The sequence below is a fragment of the Rhineura floridana genome, chromosome 1 (genome assembly GCF_030035675.1).
Source record: "Rhineura floridana isolate rRhiFlo1 chromosome 1, rRhiFlo1.hap2, whole genome shotgun sequence".
Lineage (NCBI taxonomy): Eukaryota > Metazoa > Chordata > Lepidosauria > Squamata > Rhineuridae > Rhineura > Rhineura floridana.
Window position 1 is genome coordinate 152,127,488 of NC_084480.1, and position 24,872 is coordinate 152,152,359.

A 24,872-nucleotide genomic window follows, 5' to 3' on the forward strand; every position below is an offset into this window, starting at 1 on the left:
TTTAGTTGGAGAACTGCGTTGCAAAAAGTGTACACTGTGAAGGGTAACTGGTTTTGGTTTGCATATTTTTTAAGCAAGTTTGTGTTAAAATGTAAACAGAAGCAAATTTCTCTTCCATCCCTAACAATGGATAATGCTGAGTCTTTCCTTTATCTTTCAACTCTCTGGGAGAAAAAAACTACTTCAGCCAAAGTCTACCTTATTCACTGACTAGTCCTCTGCTGGCCAGCTCTTCACAGAGCATCTGACTCTGGATTCTTCCTTTGGCACTCATACAGCAGTGTCACTAGCGGGAGTGCGGGGGGGTGCAGAGCTCCGGTGCGTGCCCTCCCAGGGGCATGGACGAGGTGGCTGGGCTTGCGTGCATGCGCACATGTGCGCACGCACTCGAGGCCAGCCACCCCGTCCATGCCCCTGGGAGGGCACACGCCAGAGGGGCACCCAGCCAGAGAAGGCCTGGGAACGCCGGCGCGCCTCCCTCACCCCGCCGACGCTGCTCCTGGTCTCGCCCGCCCACCTGCCTCCAAGGAGGAGTTGGAGCAGCCTTGCCAGGCAACGGCGCAGGGTGGAGTGGCTCTGGGTGTCACCCCCCTCATGGTGACACCCGGGTGCGGGCCGCACCCTCCGCACTCTGGTAGTGACACCCCTGCACTCATGGATGGACATTTCAGTTGCTTCTTCAGGGCTTAACCCTTTGATTTTAGGAGGTTTAACAGGAATAACAGATAAGAAGGCTTAGAAATACAGAGGTACATGAAGTATCTTGAATGTAAGTGTTTTGAATATAAAGCTAGCTGAGTCTTGTACATAAAATACTGGAGATTTTATTAGAGGCAGCAAACACTGCACTTACCTCAGTGCAGTAATCTGGTTCTCACCCGTGTCTTTGAACTGTCAGAGTCACCTGAATTTTTTTTTTTTACCAAACAACACTATGGAACCAATTTTCCTCTGCCATAATGTGAAAAAGCAGATACTAAATCTATATGCTAAATAAAGTTTGACTCTTCATTAAGAAAACATGTAGTGCAAATCCTATGTATGTTTATTCAGAAGTAAGTCTCACTGTGTTCAATGTAGCTCACTACATAGTCTGTCTGTCTGGGTTTGCAGCCTAATCCAAGCATGCAAAATAGCTGGGTGCCCTCTAGACCAGCCTTTCCCAACCAGTGTGCCTCCAGATGTTGTTGGACCACAACTCCCATCTTTCCTGACCATTGGCAATGCTGGCTGAGGCTGATGGGAGTTGTGGTCCAACAACATCTGGAGGCACACTGGTTGGGAAAGGCTGCTCTAGACCATTGGTCTTCAACTGGTGGGTCGGGACCCAACACTGGGTCACAGCCTGACCTTAGGTAGGTCACAATAGCAGCACAACCACTATATAAATATATGATTAAAAAAATTAAGGAGGGGGTCCCCAATTTCACATATGGGCTAAGGTAAATCATCAATTTGAAGAGATAGAAGACTACTGCTCTGTTGCATTATTAGATGAAGGCCACAATCTACCTGAGGGGAATAGATACAAGTGACCCATCACCTTTATTATATTACATTATGGAGTGTGGAAAGGACATTAAATGTTCTATTCCTCCTCCCCACCCTTCAGGGCTCTTTTGTCCTCATTAATTTGGCAATGACAATGCCTTTGGACAACTTAAGATTTTCAGAAAAGGTTTCCACACTCTTCCTTGGAGGTTTGTCATATCTTGAGACAGGGGCTTTTTTGTATGTCTTTAACACAGTGTTAATTGCCACTTGTTTTAAATAAAGTTATCATGCTTAATGCGCTTAATGTGCAACGTCTCTTTGCCTAAGTGACCTCCTGTGTCAACTCCAAGTAGAAAATACCCCTGGGTTGCTTCTTGATCACTTACCTCTGGCCAAGATGTAAAATGCCCAAAGCCTTTGAAATAGATGAGTGGAGACAGATACAATATTTTAGATGTAGTAGAAGTGGTATGTTGGACACATCTTTGCTGTCGTGGAAACCAATGCCATGGAGTACAGTGAATGTGGTTTAAACCCACCACACTTAAAATATGACATCTATCATCACATTACTTCTACTTATCCTATTTGGCTTCCTCAAAATGAAATTGATAGAACTGACCAATCAAAAGTTTCTCATTGGTTTGTTGCAATAAGGAAGATGTGTGATGCAATCTTAGATTTCCAAGTTGAGTTTGGCTGATCCCCAAACAAGGGGAAAATATTCTTCTGACCCTTTCCTTTCCTACTCAAAAGCTGTACCAAGATAGCCAACCAGCAGTCTAATTTAAGAATGGATTTGCCAGCTTAGAATCCCTTGCTCAGAGTAATTAATGTAGTCCAAGTAGACAGAATTACACCCTTATGATAATTTCTTTCATTATTTTATGTTGTATTGTTACTGTAATAAAATACTTTAGTAACTAATCCTTTGCTCTGTGCGCTTCTAGACAACACACTCAGGGTTTATCCACATGGGAGCATTACTTTGAATGAAGGTCACTGTTTTTACCTGCATTTTCTATTTGCACCATCCACAGTAAGGGTTCAGTGCCAGCTACAAACATGGTGTTTTCTATTCACACTGAGGGAAAGGATCAATCACACAGTTTCCTAATGTCCATGCCCTCTAATTTAACATTTCCACTCCCCCTGGTTACCTGGCAACAGAGCATGCTCAATTTGTTCTACCAGTTAGTTTCATTTTAAAAAGCACACACCCAGAAGTACGATTGTTTGTATTTTCACTGGTACAATACAGCTGAAATACAAATCTTTGTTTGACCACTGTTATGCTTTTGTGCACTATTTAGGGGGAAAAGAAAAATAAGGCACCATTTGCAGCAACATAAAAAAAGCTTGCAGAAAGGGGGAGAACAGTTGTTTGTCAGCCCACAGGAAATGAAATGAAAGAAGGGAGGAGGAGGGAATGGGGGTGGAGAGGGGAATGATTTATACACTCACCTAAAAGCATGGGAGCACTGCATCTTATGGAGTGAAGATTTTTTTCCTTCCCTTTTCATATTATCAGAGGATTGGGTTAACACTGATTTACTGGGAGGAAACTGCATGATACCCAGTAACATCATGTGAACCATGCAAATTAAAAGGGGATGTGAGTAGCACCAAATACACACTAAACCACCATGTAGATGAGTCCTTAGTTTACATTTGTATGTAGATGAGCAATCTCAAATAACTGACTTGGGAAAATGTTTTCTTTGAAAAGATGAAAGTGGGTCATCATGAAGGGGATAGATGTTCACAGACTCTTGCTAGATAATAGTTTTGACTTCCTGATTAGTTTGGCACCCTGTAAATCTCACAAATAGTGGAAAAATACAATTTCATGATTTCTACTTTAGCTATTACAGTAAAACAACAAGAAATCTCCCTAAGCCAGGGAGGCTGTGCTTTTTCACAGCAGTGTCCCACTGAAAAGAAATGGAATGCAAGCTCATTTAAATCTGTGCTGGACTGAGATCTAGGAATTAAGTGAAGATTAAAATCAAGGTTAAGTAAATACTATGTTTGGACCTTTAAGAAAATGTTGCAGAGCACTTTAAATTATATCTATAGGAGACATTGGTGTAAAAAAATTAATAGTAAAAACTGGCTTATTTATCTCAGTATGGGAAGCTGTTATTTTATATTAAATAACAGTGATTGACCAACACTCAAGCTGTGACTGCTTTGCAAGGCAGGGGATAGTTCTGCCTGCCTTGCAAGGTGCCCGGACTTTGAGTGCGGGGGCTTTCTCTGCCACTCCTGCACAGGAAGGGGCAACGCTGTCCGATGGATGCCAAGGCTGTGACCGCTTTGCAAGGCAAGGTACTCAGATTATATATTCTAATCTTGTAAAATAACGATTTTACAATAGATCAGGAAAAGGGGGGGAATGACATGACGTTAATACACATACATTAGGCACGAATTGTTTGGTTGTCGTTGTTTTGTGTTATGCTTTAACATTGTTTGTTGGTGCTTTTGTTTTCCAGGGGGCAGTACTGGCACTTCTCCAACCACATCCAGCACAGGGACACCCTCACCCTCTGCATCTTCCCACCTTCTTTCTCCATCGTGTTCACCTCCAGCCTTTCACTTGGCCCCCAACTCTTTCAATGTCGGCTGCCGGGAGAGCCAGCTCTGTAACCTTAACCTCTCTGATTATCCTCCCTGTGCAAGAAGCAACATGGCGGCCCTGCAGAGCTACCCAGGGCTTAGCGAAAGTGGATACAACCGGCTCCAGAGTGGAACTGGTTCTGCCACTCAGCCCTCTGAAAACTTCATGCCTCAGCGGACTCCATCCTTGATCTCAGGAATGCCTGCTCCTTCTTCACTGCCTAGCAATGGCAAGATGGAAGCTTATGGTGGCCAGCTGGGGTCATTTCCAACTTCTCAGTTTCAGTATGTCATGCAAGCTGGCAATCCTGCTTCCACTTCTTCTTCTTCACATATGTTTAGCAGTGGTCACATGCAACAGAGCTCCTACAATGCTTTTTCCCTTCACAACCCTTACAACTTGTATGGATACAATTTCCCAGCTTCTCCAAGGTTGACAGGAAGCCCCGAGAAACTGGCCAACACCCAAAGCACTTTACTTTGCTCTTCGCCTTCCAATGGGGCCTTTGGAGAGAGGCAATATCCCTCAACAGGGATGGATCATGGGATGCATGTGATCAGTCCTCCCAGCAACAGCCAGCCATCAGGCAATGCTTGTGATAATAGACAATATGGGGCTGTACCAGGGTCCTCTTCACAAATGTCAGTGCACATGGTTTAATTGATGCTTGGAGTCATCATCTCGGTCAACAACAGGCAAGAAGCTCATCATTTCTATTGATGATCTCATCCCTGTTGCTTTTCAACTTAAAATAGGACTCGTATTTGAACAATAAATGGAAATACAAGCCATCTCTAGCTGTAATCCAAAGAACCTGACAGCTGCAGACTGGAATCAAAAGCCTCGTGCAACTGAGTGGCTTCTGCTCCTAATGGATTTTTAAATCAAGACAAAGGCATTGTTTGGAAAACCCTGGGGGGATGTTATATAGTATCTGCAATAACTATCTGAGCTAGGTGAGAACTGTTCACAACAAAGCAAGTCCAGTATGTGTGCTGTTTCTTCCATGTTTCCCAGATGCAAGCAACAAGACATCATTTCATAAATCTGCACTGCCAGTAAAAGGCCACTGTTGTAACATCTTCGTCTTTCCCTATCTTGTCATCTACAGTAATTAATTTGAATCTATGACCTTCTCTCACCTAATATAGCAAAAGAACATTATATTTGAACTGAGATTTCTCTTCCTTGAGCAATCATTGCTTTCTCCCTTTTTGAGGCTTGTTGCTCTCCCAGAGAACAATAATATCCCTTACAAAGGCATGTCATTAAAAAGAGGGTGTGGGAGCAACCATTAATATGAAAAGGTTTTCTTTAACTTTGCAGGAAAATGATTCTGTAACATGTTTGGCAGCATAGAAACAGGATCCCAGCCACACAGGATTCCATTGTGAAAATGCTGCGTAAGAGGAAATGGTGTTTAATTGTACTTTCAATGCCTTTGAGCTATTGACAGCCTAAGTAACATTAGCAAAGAACTGGCAAGGCATGCTTGAAACATGTACCACTCAGAGGAGTCAACTGTAAGGGAAAGAAGTCTCTAGACCAGCCTTTCCCAACCAGTGTGCCTCCAGATGTTGTTGGACCACAACTCCCATCAGCCTCCACAAGCATTGCCAATGGTCAGGAAAGATGGGAACTGTGGTCCAACAACATCTGGAGGCACACTGGTTGGGAAAGGCTGCTCTAGACCGAGTTCATGCTAACCGGTAGCCAGACAAGTTCTACGAGAATACACAGCCTAACTGCAGCCATTTTGTATGTACCAGAGAGGGGGAAATGCTAGCCATTAACATTGGGGGCAACCCTTCTCCCCTGTTCAGCCTGCGAATTGGATCATGGAGTCATGGCCTCTTCTGGTTTTATTTTTCCTTCAACACTTTTAAAAATAAGCAAACAAGCGATGCTTAGCACATGCTAAGAAGTTTTAAAGTTGTGTGAAAGTCCAAATACCAAGTAACAGAATACAGGAATGACAGTATAGAGATTTGATGTGTTGTAGATAAATGTATTTATGTCTCTAGTGTGTGGGGGAGGGAGGGGAATTCATTATTATGACTATTAAAGAGGGTAATAAATGGGAATGTAAAATATATATTAAGAAAGAAAATGTATAAAGATTTGCCCTATGCAGGGAATTTTGTTTCTAGGTGCCAAGCATAGAACTGATGCAAAATAAATCTTTGTTCCTTTTGTGTTTTGTCTGTCTGGAAACGATACAGGCATACAGTTCCAGAGTGCTGGGATAATTTTACTTATTAAGGATGAAGAAAGGCACGATATAAAATGAGAGTCACAGTGGGTTGTTCACCCATGGGGTGAGCCCAGCTTTATAATTTGCGTGACTGCATGCCCCTAATCAGTGAATGAAATGATGAGTCAGTATCATCCTCACTTATGCTTCAGGCAGGCTGCCTGGCTTTTTAATTATTACTTTTAGAGTAAGTCATCTTCCCCTCTTCTTTTTGTTAAAAAATGGACATGTCTTAAATTCATCTATAAGACAGTTCTGGCGTTTGGTGGGGGAAACAGATTCATTCCAAATGGACCTTCTCTATACACACTCCACCCATATTGAAATTGGAGTCACAACCAGTTATTTTAAAAGCTTGCCTTTTTATTAGAGGTAGATCCTATTTATAAAAGAAGCAGAGCTACTTCTGGCAGCGGTACAGTTCTACTCGGGCTGTGCACAGCCTCCTCTACCCGCCCCATGGCTCCGATCCAGGTGGCCATCAGGACAACCTGCGTTAGGCAGACTTGGGGATCACCACCCTACTCACAGTCCCAAATAAGTTTGCGGGTGGAGCTAATGTTTAATTAGGAGGGGGGCTGAGGGAAGAGACCTTACAGCTCCTCCCCCCCAACTGAGATGGGGGTTAATTCTGCAGAGTGCAAGGCATTGACTTGAGGGGAGGCATTGCAGCACCTTGCAGAATCAATCCTTCCACTAATCAGCTCATCATCAGAGGGAGCAATCCTGTGCAAGTGTTGGTCTACAAACACTTTCCTAAGGAAGACATCTTGCAAACCACCACTCCCAGGATCACTCTTGAGCCCAGGGACTGATCCTGCATGATGCAGGTTTAGAAGGCACTTTCCTGAAGGAAAGCATCTTGCAGACCTCCTCCCCCAATTGCTCCTTGGGCTCAACAGCCAACAAACGGAGGGAGCAAACCTGTGCACTGCAGGTTTACAAGGGACTTTCCTGCAAGAAAGCTCCTTGCAAACTAGCACCCATGAGTATCCTATGGGGCAGCACTCAGACAGGAAGGAGATCAATGGCTGCCTCCTGCCTGCCTGATGCCCCACCTCCTGACAGCCCCAAGTCACTCTGGCTCATCCAATCAGACGAGTAGCGATTTGTGGCTATTAGAATTTGACTTGGCCGAGATTTGAATATGTCCCAATGGGCCTGATTTGGCTCCGGACTTGGCTGAATCTGGAGCACAGCCCTAATTTCTATACACACACAAAAAAACAGGAGCAGCACATACTAAAGCAAGATTGGCAAATAGCACAGCCATCCAAACTGGCCAGCAAAGGTACCTCTGTGCTAGACTTCCATGGCGGATGAGTAGGTGTGTGCGAAAGAGTGAGTGGCAGGCATTGTAGGCTTGATCTATACTGGCAATTTTGTTTTGTTCTAAGCAAAAGCCCGTCTCTCAGTGCCAGAGTGCTTTGCATAAGGTTCCCAACGCAATCCAGTTAAAAGATCTCAGGCACTAGAGTTGGGACAGAACTTTAATGGCTTGGGTAAAGAAGATAACACTGGGCTAGATGGATGATTGGTCTGACTTGGTATAAAGGCAATTAAATGTGTCCATATATGCTTATGCATTCTGTAGTTTCATATGGTAGGGACTATGAAGGGGATCCATTGGCTGGTGCTGGTTTGAAAGCATTAAGTCAAGCTAACAGGTAGTATCAATTCAAGTTTGTTCTTTGCCCACTATCCATTGCTTTTACTGGTCCAATTTTTTTCTCCCCCCAAATCAATATTGATATCAATATTTTGAAAGGAAAGCAGCTTTGTTGCCTCTTCTACTGTTATAGGCTATTATAGACTTGGTTTACTTCCTGCCCACTCGGAGCATGGATTATTCAAATGGAGGGGGGTGGCAGAGAGAGAGAGAGAGAGAGAGAGAGAGAGAGAGAGAGAGAGAGAGAGAACTATGCATAAAATCAATAAAAGAACAATATTTTGAGGGAATGGTTGAGGGGGACAAAAATCTGGTGTTGAGGAAAACCCACTGGAGGAAACAGGATCACTCTCTGCACAGATGGAGAAAAAGCTGGAGCGAAATCCAAATTCAGTGAAATTCTCACCCATCCCTAGTACGGACTACAGAGTGCTACATCCTGTTTCTATCAGAACTGAGTGCTTCACCTCTTGAGTCCCGCCATCACTACTACCACCAACACCACATAAGTGATGGACAGAAGCTTTTGCTCAGAACTTTAAAAAAAATGGGGTGGTGGTGATAAATATTTTCTGGGGGGGGAAACTTAATTTTGAAAATATTCGTTTTTAAATCTTGTCAGCTAACACTGTTTTCTGTTCCTGCTTTGGCTCTATTCCCCCCATTCTTCTAACTGCTTGTTTCTTTTTCCTAAATTAAGTTCTTAGATTTTCCTAGATCCCCACCTCCCTCACAGTAATCCTAGGCATTCAGGGATCATGTAATCAACAGGACAATGTTATAATGCAGTCAATCAGATCTAGCTACTACATGACATTACTAAGGGCAAACAAAATCAAGTGGGAGATGCTCTTTGGCATTGCAGAAAAAGTTAATACAGTAAGTGGTTTTGGCTTGGCCTTGCTTTTGCTGTCGTTCCACCCCTCTCCCATTATTATCACAGACTCTTCCCTGTTTGTTTGAATGTTGGATTTGCACAGTAAACCCATCAATTTATTTTTACCTGTGTACCAATAACTTTTTAAAACAAAACCCAAAAAAGCTGAATGTGGGTTTTTCTGATTTTGGGGTCCCTAGCTATTTTGTGATCTTGAAAAATCAACTGCTTCATGATCTTATTTCAAGGGCACCATCCCCACCCCTACCTGCAAATAGCAGATTAAAGCTGTGACTCTAAGACTGAATTTGGGGGGTTGGGGTCTGAAGGCTTTTTAACTGTGCATCCAAAGCCTGTGTCCTGTTCTCACCAGGCTCCAAAGGAGACAGGAGACTTCCCAGCGATAACACAGATGAGGAGAACACCAAGGCAGTATCAAGGCCAGTCCAAAGTCAGGGTCTACAACAACAGCAACAGGGTCAGGCAAAAAGTAAGGTCACAGCAGTCCAAGGTCAAAATCGAAGCAGTCCAGGGGCAGAGCAGCTCCAGGTTAGGAGCTGCTGGAATCACACCCCAAACTTCAGCTGACTCCCCTTCAGCCAGACCTTTACTCTCAAGGATTCCTTTACTCAAGGAGTCTGGGCTGCAGTCATGCACTCCTTCAGATGGACTGGGTCTCCAGCTGGCGTTTGAGGCAATCCTCTCCCTTGGGCTTCGGATCTGTTAAGTCTCAATGTCAGAGACTGAACTTGCCCTGGGTGCCTACAGCTCTTCCTTGGCCTCGTCACAGGACCCTGGCTTCTCATCCCCAGATGGAGCCTGACTCAGCTCTGGGTCCAAGACCAGAGCCTCCTGGTCTTCCTCTGATAAGGACTCCCCCAGTTGGGACCTAATATTATGCCAGCAAGGTGGAAGTGAGGTTAGAGGAGTGTTCTTGTACTCCTCCATCCTTTCACCATGGATGTTTGTGTGGGTGTGCTCCTTCTCATTGAAAACAATGGGAAGGAAATTAATGGAATATGTTAATTTCTGTTCTGAGTTGGTGTGTGCATCTCCGATTTTGGTGTGTGCATTCAAATCCATGCCTTTTCCCAATATGCCCCCTCCCCACCCCCATTTTGGTCCTATTGACATCAGAGCTCTGACATCAGTAGGGCCAGAGCTGTAAAAGCTGCAGCAGCAAAGAATGGGGATCCAATGTTGAAATGCCCTCTCCTTCCAACTTCAGATAAGGAAATCTGATGTATGGCCCTTGGGATAGCCACCCAGGGGCCATTGGATTGCAACATTAAATTATTTATTATCTGTTAAATTTATATCCAACCTAGGGGTGGGCAAGAAATTTGATTCAGTTCACATTTCAAACTGAATCTATCAAATTTGCAGTTTTTGAAACAATATGAGAACCGAAACACAGCCATTCTTTGAAATCTGCACTTTTTTGAATTTTGCAATGCAGATCTCCAACCAAAGAAAGTTTACGAAGATGCACATGATAGGGGAAAGGGTGCGTAGAAATGAATATGTGAGTGAAAATAACACACAAAATGCATTATAAGATGAGAAATTGCTTGCAAAACGTGTATATTAGTCAGAACTGCTTATAAAAATTGTTTACTAGGACAAAATCACACTAAAATGCTGGAGAATTTTCGTGATGATTTTTTAAAAAAAGATCACAAATTGTTGGAGAAATGTGGAGAATTTAAGACTGGAGAAATGGAAAGAACCGAAACGGACAGATCTTTCCATCCCTAAACCCTTCCTCCCTGGAACTATATTAGTACATGAGTGCAATTCTGCAAATCCAGAAACCTCCAAGCATTTCCAGCCGGCTTAGCCAATGGGCAGGGATGATGGGAGTTGTAGTTCAACAACATCTGGGGATCCAAGGTTGAAGAACACTGGACAGGATCAGAACCACACAGTAGTTCAGCCTTTCCCAACCAGTGTGCCTCCAGATGTTGTTGGACCACAACTCCCATCAGCCTCAGCCAGCATTGCCAATGGTCAGGAAGATGGGAGTTGTGGTCCAACAACATCTGGAGGCACACTGGTTGGGAAAGGCTGCAGTAGTTCATAGGGTTATAAGTTTTCTTGCAATTTCTGCCTCCGAAGCCTTGATTGATATCAGAAGTGTTCAAGTATCTATTGTACATTGAGGCAAGCTGGAATTGACTACATCCCATTCCCTTTCCAGTTCAAATCTGGCAAAAGTAGTTTATCATGTTATGGCGAATTGTGAGCCTTGACAGTTTTGAAATGGGACAGCATTAGGGACAGTGCAGTAGTAAAAATGGAAAATAGTGTCATTAGTATTAGAGTTATTAGTGGATATAAATGCACCATTGATGAATTTTCATTAAATTTCTAAATTTGAACTTTAGGCGTTTGGGATTTTGGACTGTTGCTCTGGACCTGATCTGACAGAGGTTGGGTTTTGAGCTGGAAATATGAGCATAGCATGATGCTTCTTATCAGTCCCCTTCCAGGAGAAGCATCTAAGACAAAAATCTACAAATTTTACCAGGGGTATGCCACAGAACACTGTCAAGAATAGTTGCATTACCTTCACAGCAGAAACTGAAACATCATGCAGGGTGGAGAGGGGCAATTAAAATGCATTTGATACCTGCTCTTTCAGGCTATTTTTCTGCATGAGTTTCATTGAAAAGTGTGGGAGCTGCACATGAATAGATATACTGTTTCACAGCTCAGTTTAATTTCAATGGCATAGGGATGGAAATATCTGTCCGTTTTGGTACTCTCCGTTTCTCATTTTTCCAGTCTTAAATTCAGTTCTCTACATTTCTATAGTGATCTGAGAATTTTTTTTAAAAAAAATCCTCATGAAAATTATCCACCATTTAGTGCAAATTTCTCCAAATAAACACATTTTTGTAGGCAGTTTTGACAAAGGTACATATTCTTGCAAGCCATTTCTCATCATTTCATGCCTTTTTCCATGTTATTTTCACTCATGTATTCATTTTTATGGACACTTCCCCCAATACATGCATTTTTTTGCAAAAATTGTTTAGTTGGTGAACTGCATCCCAAAATTCTAATAAATGCAAATTTTGAAGGACGGCTGTGTTTCAGTTCTATTGTTTTGGAAATTGCGAATTTGATAAATTCTGCTTGAAATGCTAACTGCATCGAAATTCTCCCCCATCTCTAGATTGTACAGGAAAACTGCCCAGCACATTTGCACCTATTCTTGGACATAGTAGACTGACCAGGAGATATACCAAAGTATAGTTATTTTCCTGAAACAAGAAAGGAAAGCTGTTGGGTGGTGAAGGTGGTTGCTATGAAAACATTTAAGCCAACCATTCTGATAGAAAGAAAGAGCTTGGAAAAGTTACTTTTTTGAACTACAACTCCCAGCAGCCCAATCCAGTGGCCATGCTGGCTGGGGCTTATGGAGTTGTAGTTCAAAAAAGTAACTTTTCCAAGCTCTGAGAATATCTAAATTCAGTATCAAAATAATTTGCATATGAAAAGATTGCTGAGCATTTGGAAGTGATGCTGGATCTGAATATGTATAATTGATCAAGGGCTGGGTAATAAGGTCTGTTTAGAACATTATTTATTTTTAAACTCTTATATATACCACTTTATATTTAGAAAATTCCAAAATGGTATACAAAAATAATACAATAATAAATAACATTAAAAACAACGTAAAACTAAAATATGCAGTGTCCACTCCAGTACAATATCCACTATAGCTGGTAGTTTGTACCAATTCAATATTAATAGGGCCCAGGCATGCATGAGCAAACAGATACCCTGAATACCCTGAATGCATAATATAGTCAGTGCATTCAGTATTTCCAAGGGAAGGGTGTTCCACATGGTGGGAGCCACTACTGTAAAGACACTCTTCCAAGTAGCCATAAGATGGATTTCTGATCACCTGTGGCAAAAGGTTCTGAGAAGAAGACTAGTTAACAACAAACAGATCTCTTTCACACACCCCAGTCAAGCCATGTGCTTTCACATGTGCCCTTAGCATATGCCTTGAGGCATGTGGGAACCTATTTCATGTGGCTGGGAGCTGTGTCTAAATGATGCAAAATAAGGGCAGAGCTAATGATGTGGGTCTTTCTAACAGAATTGGCACACACACAATCTTTAGAGATCCTGTGCTCTCGCTTTACATATTTAAAATACACCATTGGACCATACTGAGTCTAGCAAAAGAAAAAAGCAAATCAGCTGAAGACTGAATCAACCCACCTACATCTAGGAGATAAAATGATAGGTGCCCAAGGGAACCGTAAAACCAAATCTTTGTTACAGAGCAATCAATAGCAGCCCCACAGAATAGATGGAGGCTAAAGCAGCTGCTAGAGAGGATATTCAAGAGACCACATGGCACGTTATTGCTCACGAAATGGGGTGTGAACCACTCACGGTGACATGATGTGGCATCATGACATAGCGATTGATAAAAACAAGACTAACTTCTCTGTGCTGATATCTGGTTGTGTCTTACTACTCTGTCAATCCTGTTCATTCAATCCATGTGACAGCTGCCATGTTCAAGTCGTCCAAAATCATATTCAGATATTTGGTAATGTTGCCCTCCCCCCAAGTCATTGCCAGTCAACTCCTGCTTGGATCCCCAGATTAACATTTCTCTCTCACAGGTCCTTGACCCTGGATCCCAAAAGACAGCTGCTACTATTCTCACTCACCCACACCCAGGCCTTGAGCCCTCTGCAGATGTTGACAACTTCTTGTGGCTTTTACCACTGGAATCCATTTACTAATAGACTTATCAAATCTAGACTGACACACACTGACCATGTGTGTGTATGTGATTTTAGTAGCACAAAACAAGTCCACAAGGAAAGGGTTAATCATCTGCTATTGCTTCTGCTCCTAGCAACTTCACAGCCAGCTCCCGATAGTAACATTGATTGGACTTCACTGCAGGGTTCTTGCAGACTAGCTTGTCTCAGCATCCCTCACAATACAGTTATAACAACACTGGGCTAATTTGAAGAACTATCATATGCCACACCACCCCAACCTGTAATATTTATTTAGTAAAATTAAAAATTAAAAAAGCAGTTTGCCACTGTCATGTAAGTATTTTGCCACCCTAGGCTTCTTTTGGCAGGAAGAGTAGGATATCAATTTAATAAATAAAATAAACAATAAATACATCTCTAGGAGGTATATAACAATAATACAAAATGCAATACAAACACAGTATACAATAAAATAAAATATCCAAAATAATAGCCAAAATAAAATTAAAACTCATTAAAAACAGGCATTGTAAGACATGTACACACTAATACAATTAGTGTTTCAGGTTTTATTGCAATCAATCCCAATTTCAGTTTTGAAGGCTGAATTTAAAATATACACCACAAGCCAGAAATAATTTGGCTTCAAATAAGTTTTGATTTTAGATATGGTTATCAAATTAACACAATACCCCAGTGTTATGGGGCAGGAGCTGGGGGGGAGGGGTGTGAAAAACAAAAAGAAAAGCTTTCAACAAAGACCCTAACTTGGGTCTCACTTCATATGCAAAATGTTATTTGTTGAAGCTTTAAAAACCTTTAAACCACAACCGATCTACATGCAAATCAACGTAGCATGACCTGTTGGGCTGCACCATCCTGTCAGCACACTGAGATTTATCTCAGCTGGAGGTCCTCTTGGGGTGTCCATCCCCCCAGGTCTATGAGGCAGGTGGTCTTGGCTTTGGAACACTCTCCTAGTAGATTTGTGGTGGGTGGCTACAGTTTAGGGTTTTTGGAAGGCCTAAACAACCTATTTGTTTTGAATGGTCTTCCCCGAAGTATTTTTGTAGGGTTTTGGGGTGGTGGTGGAGTGCTTGCTTTTATTCATTTACTAATCTTCATACATTTTTTTAAAAAATGTCTTTTTTTGTAGGAATGGTGCTGAAGTGGAGCATTTGGATGGATTCTTTTTTTTATTTTGTAATGTTGATTTTATAATTGTATTTTTTATTGTTGTAAGATACTTTGGATGAATGTTTGCCTGGAAAAGCAGCCTACAGATATTTTAAAATAAAAATAAAAATTAAGTGAGACTTTTCCATGAAAGTATGTGCTTGATTTGGCTCTGGAGGAGAGGCCAGAAGAGGCACTTTAAGTAGCCCCACATCTAGCCTGCAATATTAACTGTAGACTATATCAAAGGGCTGTTGTAAGCAACTCTCTCACAGTACTGCCTGTAACAGAAGTAACAGTGTACTACACTGCAGGGTTATTATAGGCTATTCTCTCAGCCAAACCTGCAACAAAATCAATGGATAATATTGCAGGGTTGTTGTAAGCTACTCTGTCAGATTCAGCTCAATTTCCAGTCTGCATATTCAGTGTGAAGAACGCTGCAGGGCTGTAATAAGTCTCTCTCTTTCAGCAACAGAACCTTCCAACCTGTAATCTGGGGACAACAAACAAATAGCAGGGTTATTTTTTTTTTTAAAAAGTTTCACAATAAATAATAACTGAGTTATTAACTCATTAAAAACAGGCATTGTAAGACATGTGCGCACCAATCCAATTAGTTCATCAGGTTGGATTGCAATCAATCCCAATTTCAGGAACACTACTCCTCTCTTTTGGGGTTTCTCCCCTTGAGGGCACATGCATATTCCCAGTCCCAGCAATATGAAATTCTTCACTTTCTCCATTGATGTCTATAGGCACCCCTGGAGACATTTAAAAACAGCTGCTCAATGTGAAGCAGAAAACGACCTATCCAAAATGAGATGTTTCATTTCTCTCTCTCTCTCTCTCTCCAGCCACTCCAATCCATTCCATCCTCTCACCCAGTTTTTTCTCTTTCCCCCCCTCCATTCGTGCAGCCAACATTCCATGCCCATTGAGTTATCATGGGGTTGCTTCTGAGGCTTTTTGCCTCTTCACATTTTTTTCAAAAGGTTTTGTGTCTGTGCGCACGTGTGCATGCACGCATTTCCAAACCTCCAAGGTCACCTGAATCTGCTGACACCTCTCTCTTGTGTCTGGATGGTGCAGATATGGCTCCAGCACTGTGCTCATAGGAAGACTCAGTCAGGATTAGCGAACACAACGCTGACAGCATTGGACTGCATTTGCACTTATTTCTTTGTTTAATTGATATACTACCTTTCCTCCCAAAAGAAGCCCAGGATGGCAGGGCAATTTTTTAAAATGTTTGTAATCTTAAAACCTCCTCTCCTCCCACACACAAATAAAGATCAGAGGTGGAAAGAGCCTGCCTTTGCTTGCTACTGGTTTTGGGGATAGCACAAACCATGCTGCTGTCCAGTCAAAACTAAACTAAAATCCTGGATTTCGTCATTAATTTCTATGCACTGGAAATTCAGAGATGGGGATTGGAGGGTGCCAGGCCCATAGGCCCTCCTCTAAGCTGTGGCCCTCTATTTTGCCTTGAGGCCCAATACTTTCCAAGTTACAGTAACAAAATAGCAAACAGCAGGGGAGCACAGCCATGGGAAAACAAATCCTTTCACTGGGTTCGGCAGCAAAAGTGATGCTCAGGTGGTGTGGCTGGCATTGCTGGAACTTGTTGACTGCAGTGGCTCAGTGTTTATGTCAGCTTCCAGTGTGTGAGCAAAAAAAGCAGTGAGTAAAAGCAGCAGAGATGTAAACTCAATCTCAGGGGGAAACCCCAGAGCAGCAAAGTTTATTAGTCTGTTGGATAGTTAATTTCCTAATTTCACTGGGGAGTTCAAAGTGTGTTGTTCTAAGTCCTGGAAAGTGTACTTTGGGACCAATTCTGTGTGTGCAGGGCAGTGGCCAAGGGTCTCTCTTCAATAGTTCCATGACACGACAAGATGACTAAAGACTCCACGGAGCCTCCTGTAATGTCAGTGTATATCTTCAGTTGCAGTTCAACTGAAGTTGAATATAATGCCCAGAAATACGCTCCATTCACCCAGCTGTAATATCTATATTTTCCCTTCATCACTTGCTGCCACAATTGCACTGTTGGGAGATTCTGAAATTCAGTTTGCTGCTGCTATTATTCATTTCCCCCCAGCATTTTAACAGCTAAAATAGAACAAGATTATTTATGATGTCTAAATATCTTGCTCTAATGCTTCTCCCAGGCTAGCAGAGGAAACAGGAGCCATGAAGATTTCAGTGAACCAAAGCTACCTATAGCACTCCCCTCATGCCCATCCATCCAGTTCTCGGTGGTGGACTCTCTACAGTTTTCTCTAAACATAGTCAGAAACATTAGAATAAAAAAAAGGGCAGCAACAGTTGGGCTCCTTTAGTGTTTATAGTATTGCAATTGCAATATCTTTTACCTCCGTTCGATAAGTTCACCGTCCCGTCATGAACAATCACTTCATAACTACTCATTTTTACCTTACAGAATATTAACCTTTAACTGCTTAGTGTTTTCTCACATTTTGTGACAAAATAAATCTACAGCACAAGAACAGAAGGGAGAGCAATAAATAGGGCTGAGCTGAAACTAGCTACCTAGTTTGTGTTCATTTCTGTAATTTGTTTTTTTTAAAGTCTCATCGTTTCAGCAGTTGTTAACAGAGGAAGGGGAGGGAGAGTCCAAGGCAGCAACCAGGCCCAAGCATGATGAGCATGACGGATGAGGTACTGCTGGCCATCTTCATGCCTACCCTCCACATCTGAAGAAGTAACATTTAAATAGAAAATAAAAAGCCCCCAGCACTTACCCTGTGTCACCTTGTGCTCAGGAATGTCGTGTCAATTCAGTCCAGTCTTCTCTCTCACGCACTCACAGAGCAAAAAGAAGGTAAGTCAGCAAGAGCAGACAGTTCTCACTACAAGTCAGATACCTGTCTACCTTGCTCTGAGAACATGCAAATGTGGAAAGAGAGACAACGCTGGACATGCGCACAGACTGGCTATGGGCAGCCACAGCTTCACCCTATCTGCTCCATTAAGTTAACTTGCTGGTCTATGTAATTCAAAGGCTACTATTGACAATACTGATAAAATTAGTATAATGAAGAAAAAAATCACATGTTCTGCTTATGAACTTTTTCCTCCCTGCAGTGTGGGACTCTGATAATAGCAATGGTTTGCAGTTGGCTACAAGTTTGAAAGGGCAAATTGGCTGAATGGAGAAGATTGATAGAAACAAGTGGGACAGTGAAGTCTCCACTCTCTGAAGATTAAAATGGAAGCATTGTTGAGGACAGAGGGAATTCCAGAATTCTAATGGGGCTCCACCCCAGTCACCCTAATGGACCAGCCTACACTTCTGGTTCCCTATTTTTCCAAACAAATAATTTCCGAAGTATTGCTTTTAGATAATATTTCATTGAAAACTGTTCCGTGACAGAATAATTATTCTTGAACAGCACAAAGATCTAGCTAAGAAACCCTACAGATTAAAAACCTTTGCTGATCCACTACAAATCCCACTCAGGAGACCTACCAGTAGATCCTGATCTAAACTTTGACCACCCCTTGTGTATGTGACACTATGACATAACTTTGGGCCATGATAGACAATGCAATCTCTCAATACTGTAGAACAATTTGACCATCAAGAAGAACAAACCCAAGCTTGGAAGATTACTTTTAAAAAGGAATAAATTACAATTACTGTTACATAGCCCCAAAAAGGAATAAATTACCATTACAATTGCAATTGCTCTGAAAGTAACTGATTACTTCACCGTTACTCAAAAGTAATTACTACAATTACACTTAAGTTACTTTTTTAAAAAAATGGAGTAACTACAAGGTGCTGGCCTTGGCTGCTACACATCCAAGTAGCCTAAAACAACATTAAAAATAAACACATACACACAGAGGGTAGCAGAATATATATTTTTTATCCATAGGATTAACAGAATGACACCCACTCCCCACCCCACCCCAGCAATGGTGATACTCCAACACACATATGCTTTTTCACTTGAAATCAGATTTTACACTTGAAATGCTGCTTTTACAATACATTTCTGTTACGCCTCATCTTTGCTCAAAGAGCACATCAGGCAAGGAATGTCTTTTTACAGTCATTACGTTGCCACTAGTACTGAACAGGCATTCTCTTGCGGCACTTGACGGCATGCCTGTGTTGTGCTGCAAAAAACACCGCAGTACCCCTTTCAACTAAAACGTTTTAATCAATACGGTAATCTCCTATCATCAAAGAAAAATGCAAACTTTGGTACTTTACTAGTTGCCTTTGTAACTTTTTTTTGGTCAATATTATAATTTAGAAGTAACTTAATCCTGTACATACTTACCTGGGAGTAAGTCCCACTGAACTCATTGGGTAGACATGTATGCATGATTGAACTGCCAGAAGTAGAACTTAAGAGACATAACGTAGGTAAACAGAAAATGCAGATGTCAAAAGTAATCCACCAGCATAAGCGTTATCCCTTCTCCTGCAATTAAAAATGTTGTCTTCCACAGCATATAGTAAAACTATGGAATTTGCTACCACAAGAAGCAGTGATGGGCACTGCTTTAAAAGAGGATTAGACAAATTCACGGAGGATAAAGCTATCAGCGGCACCTAGCAATGATGGCTATGTTCTACTTCCCCTGTCAGAGACAGTATACTTCTGAATATCAGTTGCTGGGAATGCAAGCGAGGAGAGTGTTGCTCATGCACTCAGGTCCGCTTATGGGCTTCCCTTTAGGGCATCTGATTGGCCACTTTGTGAACAGGATGCTGGACTAGATGGGCCACTGGTTGGATCTAGCAGGCTCTTCTTATGTTCTTGTATGTAGTGCAACAACAAAAGTTACTTGTGGGGCCTTACAGACCAGGGATAGCCAACGTGGTGCCCTCCAGATGTTGCAGGACTACAATTTCCATCATCCCTGATAATTGGTTATGTTGTCTGAGGCTGATGGGAGTTGTAGTCCAAGAACATTTGGAGGGCACTGTGTTGAAGACCCAGTTAGATTAACACAACTCCCTTCACACTTATCCACCTGTTTCAAACATGTCCAGAAAAGTGTGTCTCTTAAATTCTATGTCTGACAGCGTGTTCCTTTCAGAGGTAAAAATTAATCTTCAGTCCTATATACTTATCCATTTAACTCAATGAGGCTTAATTTGGAGTAGACATATATAGGACTGGGCTCCACCAAAATACATGTCAGCATTTCAGGGGCTATACTTTATTAATGCTGTACCAACTACAACTACCAACTGCTGCTTATGCACATATATTGTGTCAGCTTAAGCTACCTCACAGGGTTATTGCAAAGATAAATGGGGGGAGGGAATAGCAATGGTCATGACATTCACAAATCAAAAGTAAATCTGGGGAGGGTGGTACACACAAGTAATAAGATGTCTGACAGACAGAATGTTAACAGGTGAAGCTTTCCTTATAATGTATTTCCATAGTAGAAAAGGCTTACTCCATTTAATTTCTACCTGCCCCACAGCTGTTAAATGCACAACAGCCTGATCTCCTGCAATGCCAACCCTAAACCACGCAAAGAACTCAAGTAAAAAAAAATAACAACCACAGAATTTGGCAATTTTTTAAAAAAGAGCATCTGTAACAGTATGAAATATGACATTCTCAGGCAAAAAGAAGTTATGAGACAGTAGACATAAAAACATACACAAAAAACCTTGACAAACAGCAACAAAAATACTCTGAGTATTAGCATTTTCACATTTTAAATTTTTACTCATCATTGGTTTTGCTTATTAACTGTCTTGGGCCAGTCCCTAACTCTCAGCCTATCCTACCTCACATGGTTGTTGTGAAGATACAGAAGGCAGAATTAAAATGGCTGCAAAAGGAAACTAAGGCTGCAATCCAATACATGTCTACTCAGAAGTAAGCTTTATTGGGTTCAATGGGACGTACTCCCAGGTAAGCATGTATTCCAATACACACTTGCCTGGAAGTAAGCCCCATTAAACCCAATGGAACTTACTTCTGAGTAGATGCATTGGATTGCAGGTTAGTCCTTGTATTATAGGCATCAAATTTTACTTGCCGTAACTAGAATGATGCATCTTTGTACTATAAAGTGTCATATTTTTTATCTCCTCCCTCCCGAAATTAGTACAGCTTCAAGGCTTCAACCAGTCCTTATCTTGCTTTATTAGTGTAATCCTATACCCAATTTGATTTACCTGGGAGTAAGCTCCATTAAACATAAAGAGAATTACTTCTGAGTAGACTTGTATATATTGTACTGTAAGTTAACTATACAATCATTTTTAACAAGTGCTGCACAGAAGCACGTGATTTTTATCCACAAATCCGAGGAGCAGAATGTTTCCCCTGCTCTCCCCCAAGTAACAGCCAAAAGTAATGCCGGAAACATTACAATTACAGCTCAAAAGCAATGAAATTACAATCAAAATGTAAAGAAATTACCCACTTGTTCCTCAAAAGAGTAATAAATCAGAAGTAATTCATTTTTCCTAACAAATTACTTCCAAGCTCTGGAAGAAACCAAGTCAACATAGCACATACACCCATGGTAAAAGGCAGGGATTATGCTAAAAGTCTGTTCTATTGCTCTTTATTTGACCTGTCAAGGCTGACAACTGGGATTTGTACATGGAATCTGTACTAGGGGAGCTCCTTAAGTGTTTTGTTATTAAATTTGATCAACAGGTATCTTCAGCAATGCAAGCACTGAAAGAGTTTGATTTTATAATCTGGAACGGAGATGGTCAGGTGATCTTTTTGTGCACTTGGGGCCAATGAAACTCCACATCACCAAAAATCAAGTGATGAAGGTTGCTAGAGGACTTCTAGGCATTACCTAATATCCTAATTGCCTTGCTCATTTTCTCATTGTCTCAGAAATACAATGGATATCAGAGGAAACATTATTATGGTAGGTATGTAAAGCTCTTCTAAGTTACTAAGCAACATCTCAAATCCTCAGTTTTAGTCACCAGAGAAGAAAATACAAAGTTGTATGGCCATAATTTAATATATGAGGGACCTGAACATATTTATTTGATTATTTATTTTATCCCTTCCTTCATCAGATTAATAATCCCAGGGTAGATAAATTCATAATATCTTCATTTCAAAAAATCTCAGTCACGACATTGCAAATGAAGTTGGTTGAATGGATGTACTTGGAAGAAAGTTTTATGAAGCATTTAAAATCTGTTGCAACATCAATGAATCCATCAATTTACAGCACAGAACAAGAAGAACAAACAAACAGTGTACCAGCACTAAGAAGAGAATGAAAGTGAATGGTGTTATTTGTGACTAATCACAATTTGTGTATCTTCTGATTATGACAAGATCACAGTATGGTCAGTTTCTGAGAAACAGTCTGGTGGAACCAGGGAATTCCCTCCCAGAATTATTTGAATACATACCTCCCAGAATTATTCGAACACTCTTCAACCCCAGATCAGCTAGTCACATGCAATATTGTCATTTTCTAGTTGAGAAAAATTACATTTAGTTATTGTTAGAGATTTGATTTAATATTGGAACAATAATATATGCTGAGGCTGAAGAGATAGCAGTGATGTTGATCCATGTCACAGAGCATCATCTGAGGATCTATCTGCTAACTATAAGATCATTTTTGAGGTGGTACATAATTTGTAGAAATACATCCTCATTCCCCTTAATTTCACTTCCTGAAGAAAACCCTGGATTGAGCAGTACCTCACTGTCAACTAATTAGTAAAAAAAACCCAAGTAATTAACACCTTGAATGCTCTTCCAAAGCAAAGACCAACTGACAATCCAATCATTTAGCTGATAAGTCCTTCTTCTCTATACTGTCACCATCATTGATGACATAGCAGAGCAACAAGCTGTTAAAAATCCCAAGGCCATTTAATCTTGTCAAGAGGTCTTCGCTGCAAGCTAAACATGTATTAAACCAATACAAATTTGTAATTGAGAGAGATGCTCTTGAGAAATCCTTGTACTTCTTATGATTTCTTTTCTTTGTAGATTTGTTTAGGATACATAATAGGGTGTTGTTCATCCAGTCCCACATAGCTTAAAAAGGATATCACCATGTGCCAACAATTTTCTTCTGCACAAAATAAACTGACATAAATCTGAAGTCAGAAATGACAATATCCACAAACTGGTAAGGAAGCATTTCATCCTCCCACAATACTCTGTAATTACCCTTAAAGTAGCCATATTGGAACAGAGGAACTTCAAAGGGAAATTGCAACTGTGAAACTGCTGAATTAAACTTCATCAAGAGATTCAGTGCTATCACTTGTGGAATAAATCGGGACAATGGATTTTTACCACATTACATGCGTTTTTATCAATGCCAATATGTCTGTATTATCAATATCTGTTCCTTGTGACTAGCCACAGTTAATAATGAAATTATCACTACATGTATTTTTCTACATTTCTTTCTATTTTGATCTCACTGTTTACAGTCCCCCCAGCCATGTGTATGCACTAGGGATGGGTGAGAATTTCAATTCCGTTCGCATTTCAAGCAGAATTTATCAAATCTGCACTTTCTGAAACAATATGAGAACCGAAACACAGCCATCCTTCGAAATTCACATTTATTAGAATTTTGGGATGCAGTTCGCCAACTGAACAATATTTATAAAAATGCATATACTGGGGAAGTGTGCATAAAAAGGAATATGTGAGTGAAAATAACATTCCAAAAGGCATGAAATGAAGAGAAATGGCTTGCAAAAATGTGTACCTTTGTCAAAACTGCCTACAAAAATGTGTTTATTTGGAGAAATGTGCGTTAAAATGGTGGAGAATTTTCATGAGGATGTTTTTTAAAAAAATCTGCAGATTGCTCCAGAAATGTAGAGAACTGAAGTTAGCATTAGAAAAGTGAAGAAACTGAGGGAACCGAAATTGACAGATCTTTCCTTCCCTAGCGCGCGCACACTCTCTCTCTCTCTCACACACACACACAGTGATATACCTGTAACTCAGGATAACACTTCAAGCATCTGATGAAGTGGGCTGTAGTCCATGAAAGCTTATGCCATAATAAATGAATTAGTCGGTGCTACAAGACTTTTTGTTCTTTTTCAAGAGTTCTCTCAACATATGGGACACTATTTGATCTTCTTGTGGGTCTGGTCTGGTTCACTTGGTAAGAAAACTTAGACTTCTTCACAAATACATGCCTGTTGCTCTGGAGTAATCCTGCTGAGTTATACTGGTAAATAGTTTCAAGAATGCAGCTTCATATACAAGGAGGCATTCCCTTAATCCTTAAAAAAACCTGTTATCAACATTTAAAAGGTTGAACTACCACAGAAATTCACTCTCCCAATTCTTTCTTGCATTATAGCTACAGGTACAGTAGGGCCCGCTTACCGGCATTCCGTTTTGCGGCGTTCCGCTGATGTGGCAGCTCTCAATTAGGGGAAATTACCTGTTTTAAAGCCGATTTTGTGGCATTTTGCAACATTTTTGCATCATTTTCGCTCGACGTGGCCCATTATAGTCAATGGGTTCCGCTTTACGGCGATTTCCGCTTTACGGCGGGGGCCTGGTCCCTAACCCACCGTATAAGCAGGGCCCTACTGTAGTGTCTCTTTGCTTAATAGAGTGTGTGTGGACATGAAAGAATCACAGCTGACTCTGGCCAGGCTGAGCTGCCTTTTTTCACACAGCTGCTGCTTTGCTAGCTTGCTGTGCTGCGTTGATGCCATAGCAGAACCCACCACATTATTGGCATCATGGCAACATTTCTGAAGAGCTGCTCAAGTGCTTCCCCATTCAGACTACCAATTGACACTCAGTGGGGAAATTCTCTGATCTGTGCTGCTCTGGAAATACAGCAGTTTTGACGTTGCTAGCTATTAAGAGGTGTTGAGAAATGACAGACAATTCTGTATTAAAACCATAAGCATATTACTTTATTCTTATATGATTTAGGCTACAATCCTATAAACAAACACCGTGTAAGGACTGCACTTTTAAATTCCTTCTGCATATGTTCATATACACCAACACAACAGG

The 24,872-nt window shown here is 41.2% G+C and overlaps 1 protein-coding gene across 1 annotated transcript in view; it reads left to right on the plus strand.

The window, feature by feature from the left end:
• TBX15 (T-box transcription factor 15) overlaps window positions 1-6,310 on the plus strand; it is a 142,544-nt gene extending 136,234 nt beyond the window's left edge. The window contains exon 8 of the mRNA XM_061637819.1: window positions 3,993-6,310. Coding sequence (XP_061493803.1) covers window positions 3,993-4,777 — 785 coding nt within the window. The 3' untranslated portion in view covers window positions 4,778-6,310. The remainder of the gene's footprint in view (window positions 1-3,992) is intronic.
• Window positions 6,311-24,872: the final 18,562 nt, after the last annotated feature.